We start from the raw sequence: 20,073 nt of genomic DNA on the forward strand, positions 1-20,073 counted from the left end.
ATAACATGTGTCTTGAAAGTGCATTTCCTGCAAGAGGAAATAATCCTCTGGGGACCGTGAATCTGCACAACAAGACTTTAAGGCCATTTAGCCAATAGCTGTTGGCTACTTTTCGTATTTTATGGACTTTATGTGTGATGGAACTGTGATTATGTATCTAAAGCAACATTATGTAGCCTTAAAATAACAGCTTCATAATCATTTTGATGGTACAGTATCTTGTAAAATAGTGAATGGTGTCTTTGGCACTTGTTTCTGCACTATGTAACTTCAGTGAGAGGGTAGGCTCACAGCATTATATACATGTATATACAAGTTTTCAACACATTACATTGTTATGATGTAATGAGTTTTGTTTGTAGTTAGCACCTACATTACGTCTGACAAATTTTTACACGCCTGGGATTTGTATTTATGACAGTGTATTTATGACAGTGGTGCTGCACTCAGAAACTGTGGGGGGCGCCAAATCACACAAAATCCCAATTTCTACATAATGTTGCCTTAAGCTTAGTTTATCTAACTTTTAATTTACGGAATATAATTTAGTGATTAAGACAATAAGAATCTTTAAGTGACATACATAATAATCCATATCAGACTTTAAAGTTTTGAGAAAGACATGTAAAAAAGAATAAGTTAAATCTATAATTAGCTGTTGTTGACTTAATATTTGTGACAATACTACATGTACATTAGCATGCAGTACATGTTACAGCGTTGATGCTTGGTGCTCAAACACAATCAAAGTTATTGAACAGTGTTTCCCAGATGTTGAACTTTTAACATGAAGATGCCGACAACATAATCATCACCATCTTGTTGCTGCTGCTTACATTCAAATTCAGAAAATACACTACATATTTCGTGTTGTGTAGCATTTAGTATTTTACAAACTTTCATTTTGTTATGCAACCCTGTGTTTTATAATAAAGAATCCCCTTGAACCTTGAATGCACGTTTTGTACATATGTGTAAAAGACACAAACCTGTTTGGCCTTGGACTTGGTGATGGTGTCAGAGAGCGGCTGCTTCTTCACCTTCACAGCCGATTTTGAGAACAACTCTACAAATTCCTCAAAGTCCACGTCAGGCTCCTCAATATTCTCCCACACCATTGAAGAAGAAACCTCTCTGAGAAACACAGAAGAGCACAGACAAGCTATAATTATCGCTGTGGGCCTCTAAATTCAAACAGTTCTGCATAGATTTTTATGAATTGTGAATGTGACCTGACCTGACCGTGTAGCAAATAGACAAGCTTATTTTGATGACATTCAACATCATGATGTGTTCAAATCCACTCTGAGCGTCTTGGTTTTACACAGCTTTGTAAAGTTAGATTTGTAAGTCAAATATAATTCAACTTTATTAGTAGTAGTATTACATCCTGTTCTTTCTATCACATTTATTTTGAAACTTTTAGAAAATAGGACTAGCTCCAAGGACTGTAATGTTTGTGAGTGGGTTGGACACACCATTTCCCAATTTGATCATGTGAGCCACAAGTAACTGTACAACTTTTAGAGGCTGTACTGCTTTTACACACCAATCTCTCACTGATTAGATTGTTCATGTATTATTTTACTGAATTACGTTTTATATAGTCATCTCTATAAATGTGGCTCCAAACAGGAACTATGGGGATTAGGAGGGCGTAGCAGGAGGAGAATATTTCAAGCAGCCCTGTTTAAACTGAAGTTGATGACAGTGAACTGAGCACAAGAGCTAGTGGCTCCTTGAACAGCAACTAATGTTAGCAGCAAGTAGCGCAAAACAGTTTTTTCTGAGGTGGTACACAGTGTTACAAGTTTGAGAAACACTGCACTAGAGCAACACATGTGGATTAATCCACTGCTGAAAGTAGTCCCCAACAAATGCACTTCTTTCTCCTGTTTGCTAAAAACTGGGTTAGGCACTGATCAGCTTGCGAGCTGTTTTAGAAGATTTAGATCTTCAGTAGGAACCAATAGGACGGAAAATATATAGAGACAAACTAAAACATATTAACTCTGCACAAGGGATTAATTAAAAAAATAAAAAATTAATAGACTAGTGCCAACCTTATGTTATAATGTCTGCAGGTGTTTTTAGTAGGATACCATCTAAGATTTTAGCATTAAACTCAAATAAGATCAGATCCGTTCTCTGAACTGTGACTTTTTGCTGTCGGATCTTTTCCCAGTTTACTCAACAATGTAGAATATCATGTTTGAGATCAGAATGGAAGTAAAGTTAAACAAACTGCAACATTTTCTTGAGGCTATTTGAGCTACATCATCCTAACTTTTTGGCTGTCAGCTGGATCCTGGTCCAGTAGAGGGGCTTCATGGGTCTGGGTGGCTCCACCACAGCCTTCCTGGGTGGTTTCTCCTGCGTCAGACCCAGAGCGTACAGGCCCAGCGGGAGAGGAGGAGGCAGGGAGCCCAGAGCCCCTGGCAGAGCCAGAGGAACACAGATGGCTCCTGGTGGAGGCGGGGGAGGAGGAGGTCCACAGCCTGGTGGTGGTGGTGGTGGAGGAGGTGGGCCTCCTACTCCTGGTAATGGTGGAGGAGGTAGAGCAATGCCGCCAGGAAGAGGAGGAGGAGGAGGAGGTGGGGGTGGAGCAATGCCACCAGGAAGTGGAGGAGGAGGTGGAGGCAGAGCAATGCCACCAGGGGGAGGAGGAGGAGGTGGAGGTGGAGGAACTGCTGAACCAGGAGGTAATGGTGGTGGAGGTGGAGGAGCTGGCATCGAGCCTCCTGGTAATGGTGGAGGAGGAGGTGGTGGAGGAGGAGGTGCCACAGTTTCTCCTGGTAAAGGAGGTGCTCCTCCTGGAAGGGGAGGTGAAGGAGGTGAGGGAGTCTGCAGCTGACATGAACACTGAAAGCCATCCTGCCTGGGTGGAGGCTGCAGAAAGCCGTTGTCTCCACCCGGCTCAGTACAAGGCACTTTGAACTTAAAGCTGTCATCCATGGGTGAGGTCTGCACAGACTTGGCCTCCAGGCAGCCCAGAGTGGCAGCTGCTTCAGTCTGCAGGTGAGCGTCACAGACATCCCTCAGCAGGCTCTCCTCTCCTCCACACTCCCTGTCTGTGGTGGAGGGGAGGGCTTTCACACTGTCTCTGTCCAGCAGAGGGGGCTGTCGCTCCAGCTCTGCTATCTTAGTTCTGAGGTCTTCTATGGTTTGTTCCAGCTGTTGGATGACATTGACGTGTTTTTCTTTCAGTTTTGTAGAAGGAAGGACGCACTCCACCTGCAAATAAGAGAAAATCATGAGCTACAGCAAAAATCAGAGAGGTAAAATGTGTTTGTAGGAATCACTTCCTCAAAAAAAATCTTGTTTATCATCACTGACAAATCACATTGACCACATGGGGGGATAAAAATCCATATGTAGGCTAAAAAAAGACTATAGGATGAGAATTTAGCTAATATTTATGATAGAGCGGAAGGTCATAATATGAGATAAGGTGATACTGTAATCTACTGTAATGATAAAAAAAAAAACATCATTATATTAATGTACAGTTGCGGTCAAAAGTTTACATCCACTTGAACACTTAAAGAACATGTATATCACGGCAGTCTTGAGTTTCAATGATTTCTACAGCTCTCATTTTTCTGTGAAGGAATGAGTAGAACACAAACTACTTGAAAATGAAAATGTGACCAAATGTGCTTGGTCAAAAATATACATACAGTAATTCTAATTACTTTCTCCTGGCCATTTTCACCTCAATTAGGTGGTTTTGATAGCCATCCACAAGTCTTCCAGCAGCTTCTTATTGATTGCAGTCTGCCTTTCTGTTTTTTTTTAGTTGACTCTTGCCCATCCTGACCAATTTTCTCTCAGCAGCAGGTGATAGTTTGTGTTTTCCTCCTGATTGTGGCAGTGACACAACTGTGCCATGCACTTTATACTTGCAAACAGTTGTTTGTACAGTTGATCTTGGGACCTGTAACTGCTCTGGAATGGCTGCAGTGACTTTGCTGACTTGTTCAATTCAATAATGAGCTATTTCAGATCAATGCTGAGCTCCTTAGACTTTCCCATTGTAGTGTTTGCGGATGAGTCTAATGGGTGTATCAAATAAGCCCTATTAAAATGGACCCAGACAAGTCATCAGCTGTCTTTAATCATAATCACTCAGAAGAAGTTAAGAGGCCATGCTACAAAGAAAATATGATTCACACAACTTTCTATAATCACCAAAATTGATTGTTCAAGTTGTTGTATGTATATTTTTGAGCTTAAAGTCATGGATGTTTTTTGTGACAAAGTAGTTTATGGTCCACTCATTCCATCACAGAAAAATAAGAGCTGTAGAAATCATTGGAAATCAAGACTGCCATGTGTACAAGTGTATGTAAATGGAGTATGTAAATAAAACCATGATTTTATAAGAAAAAAGTCATAATATTTAAACTGGCAATAGACAAGTCTTTTGCTTTAACTTATCATTAAAGTAAATACTGCTTACTGTGTAATGGCTGTAAAAAAATGACACCATCAGCATACAGACTGTTTCGCTGTAAGTCTCGCTTTCACTATGCTATTCATTATTTAAAGACTATGCAGGGGGATTTGAAAAGTTGTCTGATTCCACTTTAAAGAAAAAGTTATAGTTTGAGAATATAATTGTATGCTAAGATTAGATTGGCTTGATTAGATTACATGTGCATGTTTAGCTTTGCTTGTCAGTCCAAACACTTAATATTTCCTTGTATATTAATTGTGTTTTGAATGTCATTTTCCTACAATCAGTATATAGTCCTGATGTTTATGTCCTGAATATGTTTATATCTGTTTGTTACGGCCTCCATCAGTTCGGATTAACCTTTAGCTCAAAAACCAGGGGTTTGGAGGCGCAACACAGAATGGACACCACACAGAGGATTCAGATTTAAGGCAAATGATTTTATTGAATTGATTAACATAAAAATAAACAAAAAGGGGCTGGAGGTCCCGGCAAAAAAGAACAAAAGGATGAAGAGACGGTGGACCAGCCACGCAGTGGGCCGTCGTTCCCCGCGTCTCCCCCTTCACCTGCCTGCGTGGAAAATAAACCCTAACAAAGAAAACCCGAAAACAGGACCACCGGCAACCTCCAACCCAAACCTAACAACGTCCACCAACATACACCACCCGCACAAAGCCCCCGCACCCAAGCGTGCGTGAAGGCTTAGGAATCAACCTTTATAAACAACAGGTTCAAACAAACTCCTCACCAGTGCGCTGCTCGTGTGTGTGCTAAGGCTCACCTGTCCCTGCGCCCTCTTATCCCTTCCCCCCACTCCAACCAATCACCGATCACACTCAGGTGTGCTCAGGTACAGAGGGAGGGGAATGAAAATCAGGGAGAGAGAGAGGGAGAGAGAGCGAGACACACACACACCAGAGGCACACATAACACCCCCACCCTAAAATAGTGAATGGGGGGGAGCGCCGCGAACCTCATTAACGCCTCAAAAACCATGACAGCGCGACAGAGTGTCGGCCAAGATATTTTCCCGACCCTTAACGTGCCGGATCGTGATGTTAAAAGACTGCAAAAACAAAGCCCAGTGCATCAACCTGTGGTTGGTGTTACGCATCTGATTGATAAATACCAGAGGATTGTGGTCTGTGTAAATGATGATTGGTGCACTAGCTGCTTGAGGGCCAACACAAGCGCGAGAGCCTCCTTTTCGACCGTGGAATACACACGCTGATGTTGATTAAACTTTCTGGAGAAATATGAGACGGGGTGCCCAATGCCATCCTCTCCATCCTGGAGAAGGACAGGACCGGCGCATGCGTCATCAGGGCCTTCACACAGTCAAACGCCTGCTGGCAACTCTCAGACCAGTGGAAACGCCTCTTGGGGCTTAACAGATTGGTAAGCGGGGCCGCAACAGCAGAAAAGTTCCTACAGAAGCTTCTGTAGTACCCCGCCATCCCTAAAAAGCGGCGCAGCTCACGACGGGTACCCGGTGCAGGGAACGACAGGATGGCCTCCACTTTTGAATGCACCGGCCTAACCTGCCCGTGACCCACAACTTTCCCCAAATACTCTACAGTGGCTCGACCGAATTCACATTTCCCCAAATTGAGCGTAAGGTTGGCATCACGCAGCCTCCCGAAGACTGCACGAAGCTGCTGGACATGGTCATGCCACGAACACGAGTAAACCACGATGTCATCTAAATACGCCTCGCACCCCGACAGACCCGACAAGACCACGTTCACTAGGCATTGGAAGGTCGCAGGCGCATTTCGCACGCCAAATGGCATCACCGTGTACTGCAAAAAAGCATCAGGGGTCACAAACGCAGAGATCTCCCTCGCCCGAGGAGTCAGCGGCACCTGCCAATACCCTTTTAACAGGTCAAGTTTTGTTACATAAGTGGCACCGCCGACATGGTCTACACAGTCCTGAACTCGAGGAAGAGGATAACAGTCGACCACATTCACCTTACGGAAATCCGTGCAGAATTGGTCAGAGCCATCGGACTTATTAGCAAGGAGACACGGCGAACTCCACGAACTAGAGCTGGGCTCTGCAATGCCGTTCTCCAGCATGTAGGCCACCTGCTGCTGTAAACGGAGGCGCTTGCCGGGATTGACCCGGTACGGATGCTGTTTTATTGGTGGCGCATCGCCCACGTCAATGTCGTGCTGCAGCACATGGGTCCTAGTCGGCATGTCTGAAAACAGAGAGATGTGAGATTTTATCAAACTGACCACATCTTCATGCTGAACCTGAGCCAAATGCAGAAAACATTCATCAAGTTTGGACAACATTTCAGCATTATTTAACCGTCCTTGGACAACAGCACTGGACGGGCCAGGGATATCCTCGACATCAAACCCTGAAGCCACCAGGGCCACCGTGGGATCAGCACCGGACAGAGCCTCATCAATCACTTCAGTACTGGACAGCGTCGCAACGGCCTTGCACTCCACACTGACAGGGGGCTGAGGGACAGACTGTCGGTCCAGGTATGGCTTTAACATGTTTACGTGACACAATCTACTTCGCCTTCGGCACTCGGGAGTGGCAACTATGTAGTTCCGGTCACTCACCCTTTTTTCGACTACATATGGACCGCTGTAACGAGCCTGCAAAGCGGAACCGGGAATGGGCAATATCACTAACACCTTATCACTTGGACCGAATGATCTACTTTTAGCATCCGCATCATACCACCTTTTCATTTTAGTTTGAACAACGGACATGTTCTGCTTTGCCAACTCACAAGCGCGATGAAGCTTGAAGCGAAAATTACTGACGTAATCAAACAGGTTCTGTGGCCTGATGTCACGCAACCATTTTTCCTGCAACAACTTCAGAGGGCCACGCACCGTGTGTGCAAACACTAACTCTGCCGGACTAAAGCCTAGGGACTCCTGAACCACCTCACGGGCAGCAAAAAGGAGGAGATGGACACCCTCATCCCAGTCCTTCTTAGACTCCAAGCAGTAAGTGCGGAGAATAGATTTTTAGGTCTGATGGAAACGCTCAATTGCCCCTTGACTCTCTGGATGGTATGCACTAGAGCAGCAGTGAGTGATGTCCAGTTGTTTCATTACCTGAGCAAAAATACGCGACATGAAATTAGACCCCTGGTCAGTTTGCATGACTTTCGGCAAACCAAAAAGAGAGAAAAACTTCACTAGCGCTCCCACAACAGTTTTTGCAGTAATCTTACTCATGAGAATGGCCTCAGGAAACCGAGTGGCCGAACACATGATGGTCAGAAGAAACTTGTTGCCCGCCTTCGTGCGTGGCAACGGACCAACACAGTCAACAAGAACCCGCTTAAACGGTTCGGTCACCACTGGAATTGGATAAAGCGGGAATGGTGGAATGCGCTGATTCGGTTTACCCGAGATTTGACAGACGTGACATGTTTTGCAGTATTGCCTCACATCCCGTTTTAATCCTGGCCAGACAAAACAACGCAAAATGCTATTGTACGTTTTATTCACTCCTAAATGGCCAGCAAGCGGATTATCATGAGCCAGTTTGAGGATTTCACCCCGATGAGATTTCGGAACCACAACTTGAACCACCACACCCCAATCATCCTGTGCGGACACGTGCCGTGGCATCCATTTACGCACGAGCACACCGTCCCGTAAGAAGTAACAGGTGGACATCTTCTCAACCTCATCCGCTGGAACCACAGCATCAAAACAAGGAGCTAGTGACGAATCGAGCTTCTGTTCAACAACAAGCTGTCCCCGTGACATGCACACTTTAGAGCTTAGCTCTTCACCAAAAGACGAAACAGCGGGAGCTGACGGAGCAACAGGTGAAAGCGGAGCGGGAGGAGAGACTACAGGTGAGGAAACCAAACAGTCAGAATCAGCCAAGAAAATGTCAGCTAATCCCATCTCGCCATCCTCACCAGGCAAATCCTGCTTTCGCTTCACAGACATCGCATGAGTGATAGCGCACACTGAAAAGACCTCCGGAAACCTCGATTTTAAGTCATCCGAGTGCGCAGAGAGAGGAACAGCAGTAACTTCGGGAGTTAATAACACTTTACCCCCAGCCAAATCGTTACCTAAGATGAAGGATACTCCGTCAATGGGAAATTGTGAACTTACACCCACCACTACACGCCCCTCTACCAGCTCAGAGTCGAGGTGAATAGCATGCAATGGCACGCCAACAAACTGCATGCCAAACCCCCGAACCAGAGCCACAGAGCCAACAGAGGATTTATCAGAAAATGGCAGCACTCCGTCGAGAATGACTGACTGCGAGGCTGCACTATCCCTCAGGATGGTAATAGGGATCTTTGGGGCCTCCTCTGACAGGGACACAAAACCTTTCATAATGAATGGAGCATACACATCAAGATCAGGACTAACAGACATGGACTGTACAGGCCGGGACCGCCGTTTCGGCACCGCCTCTGTTTTCAACAGATTAACAGCTTTCGAAGCCTTATTTTTTTTTCTCTAAAGCAAAACATTGGTTCAGGGTGTGGCTGGGCTTCCTACAGTAAAAACAGACTGGCCTGTCTTTAGCGTCAACCCCTTCCCTATTGCCGGTTTTACCTTCACCACGAAAGCTTGATTTCATAGGAAAAGAAAAGGACTTTGCTACAGGAGCACCACGCCCAGAGGACAGGTGAGACCTGTCAAAGGTCTCCCTGTGCGTGAGGATGTACTCATCAGCCAGGACAGCTGCATCAGAGACTGTAGACACCTTCTGCTCGTTAACATAAGTGGCAATTCTGTCTGGTAAGCAGTTCTTAAATTCTTCTAATAATATTAGATTACGCAGACCATCAAAATCAGTGACATTTTTAGACTGACACCAACGATCAAACAAAACTTCCTTGTCGCGGCCAAATTCAACATAACCGAGGCAGTCAGTTTTCCTGGACCTGCGAAACTTTTCGCGATATGCCTCAGGCACCAACTCATAAGCCCTCAGCACAGCTGTTTTGACCCTGTCATAATCCAAACTCAAGTCGGGCGACAACGATGTATAGGCGTCTTGAGCCTTGCCACGAAACACACTTTGCAAAAGCAGTGGCCAAGTGGTCTTAGGCCACTTCAACGTCTCTGCAACACGCTCAAACAAAGTAAAATACTTATCAACATCTCTCTCATGAAAGGGAGGAACCAAGCGAATACATTTATTAACGTCAAAGTCATCCGACTGAGAGCCCACGGGTGGCGGGGGGTGTTCCTTCAATTCCAGCTCTTTCAAACGAACCTGTCTCTCAAGCTCAAGCTTGCGTGCCTGCAATTCAAAGTAAAGCTCCTTTTCCTTTATCTTCAAGCGACGCATCTCAACCTGTAACTCCTTCAAACGAACCTGTACCACCGGGTCTTCCATCCCCGCAGGTGAACTCACTGCGACTGCGCCGGGGTCACAAGGCAAAACCCCCTTATCAACTAAAGCAGTCACTAACTCAGATTTAACCACCTGCTTCTTCACTTGTTTAGGCACGGCAATACCGAAATGATCGGCGACAACGAATAAATGCTCCTTCTTGCAGGGATGCAATTTATCCAGGCTAGGTTGTTCTACAAAATCGTCAAGATCAAACTCCATTTTTTCTAAGAGCAACAAGCAACACACCCGACCAACAGATCACTAAAATAAAGGAATTCCCTGAACGGGAAAGGGCCGTGAAAAGATAACAAAAACACACACACCGCCCGGATAATATGGCACAGGACACACACACAAACCAAATGAGCAGCAGCAGCACAAAACCCAATGGCATCCACAAACGTGTGCACAAAAAACACACCAAAAGTAGACTGAGGTAACGGCAAACAATACAAAGTATCAAAGTGACCTTCCCCCTTTATCAAGGTATATTTCAATTAACACCGGGAGAGGAAATAATTCACCATGATACAGTCTACCGACACAAACCCAGTGGCCAACGTGTGCACAAAAACACACCAAAAAGTAGACTGCGGTAACGGCAAACACTACAAAGTATCAAGGTCACTGTCCCCCTTGTCAAAACACACTTCAATTAACACCGGGAGAGAAAAAAACAACCACGATACAGTTCACCGACACAAGTAACTGCGTTAAAGACAACAACTCGCAGCCACACGCTGAGGCAAAACCAGAAAAAAGCCTTCAGCACTTCATCACACCACACTACAGCCTACAAACACCACCTAAAGCGGGAGAACCGCGTTTAGACGAGCCCCCAAATATGTTACGGCCTCCATCAGTTCGGATTAACCTTTAGCTCGAAAACCAGGGGTTTGGAGGCGCAACACAGAATGGACACGACACAGAGGATTCAGATTTAAGGCGAATGATTTTATTGAATTGATAAACATAAAAATAAACAAAAAGGGGCTGGAGGTCCCGGCAAAAAAGAACAAAAGGATGAAGAGACGGTGGACCAGCCACGCAGTGGGCCGTCGTTCCCCGCGTCTCCCCCTTCACCTGCCTGCGTGGAAAATAAACCCTAACAAAGAAAACCCGAAAACAGGACCACCGGCAACCTCCAACCCAAACCTAACAACGTCCACCAACATACACCACCCGCACAAAGCCCCCGCACCCAAGCGTGCGTGAAGGCTTAGGAATCAACCTTTACAAACAACAGGTTCAAACAAACTCCTCACCAGTGCGCTGCTGCTCGTGTGTTTGCTAAGGCTCACCTGTCCCTGCGCCCTCTTATCCCTTCCCCCCACTCCAACCAATCACCGATCACACTCAGGTGTGCTCAGGTAGAGAGGGAGGGGAATGAAAATCAGGGAGAGAGAGAGAGGGAGAGAGAGCGAGACACACACACACACCAGAGGCACACATAACACTGTTCTAAATTTGGGACAAAAGTGAGACCAATGGAAGCAGAACATTGGGCTCTTTTTGCCCAAATGTGACTCTTTCAGGCTTCTATAAATACAAATTCCAATACACATGTGCTCAGGTGTTTTGCTACAAGAAATGCCTGTAAAATATTTCAGTCTATAGAGGCCAGTGCAGTGTGGACTTTTTGTTTAAATAAAACTGTTTATAATTGACAATTTATAATAACAAGAAATTCAAAAAATAAACTTAAAGAGCTTCTTCTTGTGAAAACATAACATTATTGAAGTTCTTCAGAACTTCTCAGATGGTGAACAGACTTCAATCAAAGGGCTCTCATGTATTCTTGTATAAAGTATTGCTCATTGAAACTGAAAGCACTGGGTTCTCAAGCCATTTATGACTAAACCTTGCATGCCACACTAATGTGTGTTCATGATTTTTTAATACAAATCCATCACACTCGCCAGAGTCCATTGAGATGATCATTACTTCACTGTAGAAGAAAATATACATATCAGAGAAAATGACTATGAAAAAATGTTTATTTTAGGACCATGTTGCAGCAGAACAAACTATGGGAAGTCTCAGGGTTGTACAAGCTTTTTGCTGTGCAACCACAGCTCATTGTGCAGAATTAACTTGTGATGTGCTGTGTTTTTTGTTTTGTTTTGTTTTTTGTTCTTGATTTACAGATATTTGGTAAAAAAAATAATTATAGTCTGAGGCTTTAATCAAAGTAGAGAAAATTTAAATGACTGACCTCTTGGCTCTCCTTCTGTTGTTGCCTTGTACCCAAGATGGCTGCTTGGTGTTCTGAACAAACAGACACATCAGCAGGTCAGTACAATACAGTACAACAGAGGCACTGTTCAGCAGTATCAGAAGTCTCCTGTAGGTAACTGTGAACATGAAGTTACATTTTACATTGGTTCATCAAACTTTCACTCAGTATAGTTAGGTCTGGTGATACATTGTGATCTACTGATGGGTATTTGACCCAGTACCAGTGTCTCCTAATGGTATGGCCAATAGCCAGTGAACACGAAGCAGCAGCGCCAGTTTTTTGTGGATGATAATACACTATGGACCGGATCTACTAAAGGTTTGCGTGTATCAAAACGTGTGCAAACTCCTTGCACACGCAAAATAATGTACAAACTGATTTCAGTTAGTATGTTTGCAGCAATGAATATGCAACATGGGGCGTTTACACGCAATTGTGCATGTTGTGGGTGGAGAAAATGTAAATATATTAAATTAGCACACACAAAGCGATTTATCAAACCTGAAAGCAATTTTGCCAATAGAAACTGCGTCTATATTTAACACGCCTCAAAGGGAGGTGCAAACGGTTTGTATGCGTAATTGCGCACACATGCCTGCCGTTATTGTTGCAAGAAGGAGACGCCGAAACAATGGAAGGAGACACCAAGAACGCATTTTTCACCCTCGTGTAAACATTTTTGGGATGAATGAGGAAACTATAATTAGAACATATCGCCTATCCAGCCTTGCCATTTTGGAGCTGTTGGAGGAACTCAGAGCGGATTTGGAGCCAGCTACGAGAAGGAGTCACGCAATACCTGCAATAACAAAACTCCTTCCAAGTTTACTATTATTATTATATTTATATTATTATACGCCAATTTTTCTTTTGTTCTTCTTCTGATGTCTTGGTATCTCCTTTTCACTTCATCCACTGTTCGCCTATTTTTTTCCAACAGCATTAAACTTTTTCACCGATTTTCTCCCACACGGCGTTCCTTTGCGCGACCGTCAGATTCCTTTGTGCATTCCAAAGGGTCGCATTTCAATTTGCGCTTTCGCTCTCTCAAACTCGCCATGCTGAAAACCATGAAACACACTAAACCCTCATTTAAATAGGCGTGTCTCCAACACGTTTGCACCTGTTGTCATTAACGCAATCACTCTTAGTAAATCGCCCGCAAACCGCGGTTCAACCCCACACGCAAATTTCTAGATTGCGCACGCAGATTAGTACAAGCAATTTGGGATTTTAGTAGATCCGGCCCTGTATTTGTAATCTGATCTCTTGAATTTGATGTCTGCTTGAGCCAGTTAGTTGTAGAGTTTTAAAAACTTAACACCAGGTTGTAAAGCAGTGATGTCACTGGGTCCTGGAGTCTACACGTCAAGGTTTAAAGTTAAACTAGGGCAGCAAAAACAGGTTTATCAGGGAGTGTTTAGTTACTATTTAAAACTGTGAAACAAGGGGCGATACATGAGGGATGACCCTTGGGATAATATGTCCTTATCAGGATAAGGTGTCCCTTATCAGGATTCAATGGATTAACTTGAAATTATGGATTCCTCAAAGAGCATCAAACCACTTATACCATAGTCACTACCAAAGAAAAAGAAAAAATAGGACCATTAATTTATATTTTAATGTGTTTCACAATCAAAATATAAAGTATTTCACTAGCAATAACTCAGTTTCCCTGGATAAACCTGGGGGTTTGATAGCTGTAGCAGTTATTACAATGGAAACGTTCACTCCTCCAGTAAATAGGATGGTCCTTAGATACAACTTAGTCCGCTAAATTCTTAGAACTCTTTGGCTCAGCTATTAGCCAGAAAGCTAACTTTATGCTAACAAGATTCAAAGTCAATATCATTGTGTACGGTTGACAAACAGTAAATATCAGAGGCACTGAGGTACTAAGGTTAAGGCTACAACAGTCAGTGTAACTCATTTTAGATACAGGCTGCAGCACATTAATTTAGAATGATGAACATACAGTTTAAATGTATGTTAACTGGTGTCTGGCTGCATGGTGTCAATTAATTCCAGATAAACAATCAGAATTGACCCAGACCATGGTATAAAATAACAGTAACACTGTTACTGGATAAGCCTTTGTGGGCATCTTCTCTAAAAGAGACGGCTCCCTGCAATGAGACAGTGAGCAGGTAGACACTTATACATCTCCAGCTGGGACATGCTGCCCACCATGAAGCGGCAGGTTTATTTTAAGTCATAATATTAATACACAGGCAGACAAATCCTCGCCTGGGGCCAAACAATAATGTCATTCTGCTCATGTTTGCAAATTCTCTGACTTTGAGTCATCACAAAAATACAGCCAACAATATCAGACATTTTTACTCACCTTGATTGTCCTCTAAAGATGCATAAGTATGGTGATGGAGAAACCCCACAGGAAAAGAAAAAATGAGAAAAAAAGAAACAAAACAAAAAAAATATCAGAATCATTGCGTAAAACTGAACAGAGACCAGGCATTAATGAGTTTGAAACATTTGGAGATCTTGTCTTTTTCCTCAAACAAATTGTTTATGTTTATTAGTGAACTTTTGAGATGCTGAACTTTGACAACTGACTAAAGAATAAAAGACAGCTCATACAGTATGTCGTAGAAAGATGCAAGCAACTATTATCTTCACTAACTGGAATTTCTAAACACTATATACTGTGAACAGATTTAATACACTGAAAGTGTGTACAACTCCAAATCAGTGTTAGTGTTACAATTTTTAAAGTCATAAATTTCAGCATCTTCCCAATTATTTCCTGACCACAAAAACTGGAGCTACAAATGAGAAAGTCCTGCTGTATTATCAGCCCTGCCAACTAGGCAGACTGTGATATACATATACTGTACATACATATAGGACATGTTTAAGTGTAGTTCTTACCCGGCTCTGTGGATTTGAGTCCAGTCTTAGTGTCTGCTCCTGGCTTGGCTGGAGGCCAGGGACCCTTCAGCTGCCCTGGTAGTTTCACCTCCAGAGGATCCAGAGAGTGAGTCGGCTGGTTGACTGCTGCCCATGTATACAACTGGTCATGCTGGGAAACAAAACTTGTTCAAAATATATAACAGATGCACTGACGTGTATTACAATCAATATATATACAGTACAGACCAAAAGTTTGGACACACCTTCCCATTCAAAGAGTTTTCTTTATTTTCATGACTATGAAAATTGTAGATTCACACTGAAGGCATCAAAACTATGAATTAACACATGTGGAATTATATACTTAACAAAAAAGTGTGAAACAACTGAAAATATGTCTTATATTCTAGGTTCTTCAAAGTAGCCACCTTTTGCTTTGATTACTGCTTCGCACACTCTTGGCATTCTCTTGATGAGCTTCAAGAGGTAGTCACCTGAAATGGTCTTCCAACAGTCTTGAAGGAGTTCCCAGAGATGCTTAGCACTTGTTGGCCCTTTTGCCTTCACTCTGCGGTCCAGCTCACCCCAAACCATCTCGATTGGGTTCAGGTCCGGTGACATCACTCTCCTTCTTGGTCAAATAGCCCTTACACAGCCTGGAGGTGTGTTTGGGGTCATTGTCCTGTTGAAAAATAAATGATGGTCCAACTAAACGCAAACCGGATGGAATAGCATGCCGCTGCAAGATGCTGTGGTAGCCATGCTGGTTCAGTATGCCTTCAATTTTGAATAAATCCCCAACAGTGTCACCAGCAAAGCACCCCCACACCATCACACCTCCTCCTCCATGCTTCACGGTGGGAACCAGGCATGTAGAGTCCATCCGTTCACCTTTTCTGCGTCGCACAAAGACACGGTGGTTGGAACCAAAGATCTCAAATTTGGACTCATCAGACCAAAGCACAGATTTCCACTGGTCTAATGTCCATTCCTTGTGTTCTTTAGCCCAAACAAGTCTCTTCTGCTTGTTGCCTGTCCTTAGCAGTGGTTTCCTAGCAGCTATTCTACCATGAAGGCCTGATTCACACAGTCTCCTCTTAACAGTTGTTCTAGAGATGTGTCTGCTGCTAGAACTCTGTGTGGCATTGACCTGGTCTCTAATCTGAGCTGCTGTTAACCTGCGATTTCTGAGGCTGGTGACTCGGATGAACTTATCCTCCGCAGCAGAGGTGACTCTTGGTCTTCCTTTCCTGGGGCGGTCCTCATGTGAGCCAGTTTCTTTGTAGCGCTTGATGGTTTTTGCGACTGCACTTGGGGACACTTTCAAAGTTTTCCCAATTTTTCGGACTGACTGACCTTCATTTCTTAAAGTAATGATGGCCACTCGTTTTTCTTTACTTAGCTGCTTTTTTCTTGCCATAATACAAATTCTAACAGTCTATTCAGTAGGACTATCAGCTGTGTATCCACCTGACTTCTGCACAACACAACTGATGGTCCCAACCCCATTTATAAGGCAAGAAATCCCACTTATTAAACCTGACAGGGCACACCTGTGAAGTGAAAACCATTTCAGGTGACTACCTCTTGAAGCTCATCAAGAGAATGCAGAGTGTGTGCAAAGCAGTAATCAGAGCAAAAGGTGGCTACTTTGAAGAAACTAGAATATAAGGCGTATTTTCAGTTGTTTTACACTTTTTTGTTAAGTACATATTTCCACGTGTTAATTCATAGTTTTGATGCCTTCAGTGTGAATCTACAATGTCAATAGTCATGAAAAGAAAGGAAACTCATTGAATGAGAAGGTGTGTCCAAACTTTTGGTCTGTACTGTATATATATATATATATATATATATATATATATATATATATAGATATAGATATAGATAAATATTTCTACCAAGGAACCATCTTTCTAAAAGTGTTCTGTAAAATGTTTGTATTTAATTCCTGACTGAAATAGAGATTGTATCCAGTATCCAGAGGGATGAAGGTAGCACACACACACTTCTTCAGGACAGTTGACAAACCTCAATTTCACCAATTCATGCTGGTCATGTGAAACAACATGCTAACGTTTCAGCCTGTATTCCTATTTTATGTGGTTTTATATTTTAATTAATATGAGCATGGAACATTTTGTTCAGTGTAATATTTCATATTTTGTAATAAAGCCTACGATTTATATTGTGTATAATTTTCTCATATATGTTGCAACTACTTTTTGATGATTTGTAAAGTCAATTTATTTTCTTTTTCATGTCACAGTGCTCTTTCCATTTACAAACATATATAAAAACAACTTGCAACAAATATAACCTGAAAACAAAGTTGGTTAAAAATGTGAGTGGGAGTTTGACTACATACATCAAACTTGGTGGATGCTGTGGTGGTGATGTGGGTGGTGCTGCCTCCTAGCTGCTCTCTGAAGCAGTCAGTGAATGGCAGCAGGAGACCCATGGCCAAGATTCTGGAGCAGAGCCTCTCAGCCTCCTCTGGCTCCTCCTGCTGCTGCTGCAAGAACAGCTTTTCCAGCAGAGTTCGACCTGGTCAACAGGTGATGAAAACAAGGCTTATGTTACTTGTGAGAGCTTGTGAACCACAAGTACTTCATGAGTAATAAAATCAATTGAAATTGATAAAGCAATTTGCTGTAATCCCAGATGCTCCGGATATATTTATATTCTTTAAATCCCCACAGGCAGAAGTAAGTTCCATCATATTTGTCTTTCCTGTTTTGAATGCTGCAAAACTTGAGGTTAGTTACTTCATAATCCATTAGTGCTGGCAGTGTCTCTTAGGATACTGATGTCTGACAGGCCCTGGTGATCACAAGGTGTTTCTTTTAAAGGTTGCCCTTCATTAATCCATGTAACTACATGCAGCCTACTACGATTGCCTACAGTGATGTACTGCGGTCCTTATTTGGAACACTACATACACTGACAGCTGCCAAATGTCAGGTAGAGTAAATCAAGTTGTATTATTGCTGTTATATTATTTTTGGGTTATTGGGGGAGGGTTTTTTTCCCCAACCCCGGTGTTCATCCCCGCCCACCACACACATAATTCCCAAACAGTCCCTTACGTTTGGTCTCTGATTTAAAATAAATTCACTTTGCTACTGGTAAGAATTGTTTTGTTTCAGCAATCTAGCTGTGCAAATCAGACTTCTTTAATCCCTTAATCCAGTTATGGAAACCCTGTTTCTCATATACATGACATTTAAATACTCCAGTAATTTAGCATTGTATTGCACTCCTATAACATTGTCAAACTTACAATGGACAGTTTTTAGGACAGGGTTAAAACAGAAGCAGCAGAACCAGAGATATCATATTTTTCCCCCACACATTTTTCTTCCTTGTCTAAACCAGAGATTTATAACAGAAGTAGAAACCCGACCAAAAGATAGCAGCTATTCAATCCAATGAAAAATACTTGTCAACCAAAGTTTCAAGCCTCTTAGTTTAGTTCCTGGTTATGTGCCTCACTGAATATGCGCAATAGTGTTTCTCCCGTAAGCCCTGCCTGTGAGCTCTTGCTCTGCCCATAGACTTAATATAGTGATGATGTTGTGATCTCGTAACAGAGTCATAATTGACCCTGTTTTCAGTTTAAGGTGTCCTGTCAGCATTTTGACAGACTTCTCTAGCAGTCTATGAGGAAAATGCTTTTTGGGACACGGGAATCTGACACTGCAATACCGCTAGTGGCCACTGGGCAAAATGGGAAACAGGGCTGATTTAAGGCTATATTTAAGTATATAAGCCTACATTACCCACAATGCAACTTGTCACCAACAGTTTGGTCAGAGATCTGAGACGAGAGATATTCTCACAGCGGTTAATGTAGCCTCATGCTCCGAGCATCAAGCAGAGTGCAGATCAGTCTCCACACAGCTCCCTCCGGAGACACAGAAGATTGTTTGCCACTGACTTGATGGAGCTTTGTTGGCGGCTACGGGAAGTAAGAGTGTTTACAACTGCGCCTCTGACCCCTACACAAGATAAGTACGTCAATCCCTGCAGCGCTGGGCTGATGTTCCGAGTCAAACCGAGTAGAGCCAGGCCGGCAGATGTGATGGAAAAAAGGCAAATGTGTATTAAGCTGACCAAGCTGGTAATTTCTGAACATCCAGATTCTTAAGGAGAATGTATGATTTTGTAGCTTTATGTCGCAGCTTCTCCCAACAATGTTTTGGGTTCTGCAAGGGATGATTCCTGTACCTCTGTTATTTAATCTTTACATACCGTCATCAGCCAAAGTTATCCAGAATTTTAAGGTTTCTTCTCACAAGACTGCAAATGACACACAACTACTGTATAGCAATGTCACCAAACGACTGCAGACCAATAGACCCCTTGGGACAGTCCATTAAACAACATTTGGATCATGAAATGAAGACAAATCTGAAGTCATTGTTTTTGGGGCCAATGAAGAAAAAACCTGTGCTCACCTTTATAGTCCGTCCCTGAAAAGCAACAACTAAGCTAGAAACCTCTGTGTTATCCTGGACTTGGATCATAATTTTAGAAATCACATTATTTCAATAACAAAATCAGACTTTAACGACTTCCACTTCCTTCCAAAAGTATCGTAAGGATAAGAGAAATGATCTCAAAACATCTAGAAGGCGGGACTACTGCAATGGACTATTCTGGGGGGGGGGGGGGGGGGGGTGTCGGACGGACAGCCATCGAACAGCTCCAGCTGATCCAGAATGCTGCTGCCAGGGTTGTAACAAGGACCAAAAAGCTCAGCATATAACGTATGGTTACATTGTAACCTTGGTTCTCTGAGTGAAGAGACTATCTCTCCACTCTGTTACATATTCCATATGTATGGGGATATGACCCCCGCTGCTTGTCAGGGTACATGGAAATTTCTTTAAGACACACCGGCTTGCCCGGCCACGCCCTATTAGGTAGCTATAAAGCACCTGCGCTGGCGTGTAATCACTGATAGTTTGATCGAAACGGGTCTCCGAGCGGCCTAAGGACTGGAGAGATAGTCTCTTCACTCAGAGAACCAAGGTTGCAATGTAACCATACGTTCTCTATCGTCTTGAGACTATCTCTCCACTCTGTTACATATTCCATATGTACGGGGTAGATCTTTAAGACACCCCGT

General features: G+C 43.2%; 1 protein-coding gene across 1 annotated transcript in view; it reads right to left on the minus strand.

Moving 5' to 3' along the window:
* LOC311250695 (formin-2-like) overlaps positions 1-20,073 on the minus strand; it is a 50,306-nt gene that overhangs the window by 20,663 nt on the left and 9,570 nt on the right. The window contains exons 3-7 of the mRNA XM_084342632.1: positions 17,308-17,486; positions 14,958-15,108; positions 12,039-12,091; positions 2,288-3,234; positions 990-1,134 (exon numbers count right to left, since the gene is read on the minus strand). Coding sequence (XP_084198758.1) covers positions 990-1,134; positions 2,288-3,234; positions 12,039-12,091; positions 14,958-15,108; positions 17,308-17,486 — 1,475 coding nt within the window. The remainder of the gene's footprint in view (positions 1-989; positions 1,135-2,287; positions 3,235-12,038; positions 12,092-14,957; positions 15,109-17,307; positions 17,487-20,073) is intronic.

Source organism: Pagrus pagrus (genome assembly GCF_965226575.1).
Source record: "Pagrus pagrus genome assembly, chromosome: 21".
Classification (NCBI taxonomy): domain Eukaryota; kingdom Metazoa; phylum Chordata; class Actinopteri; order Spariformes; family Sparidae; genus Pagrus; species Pagrus pagrus.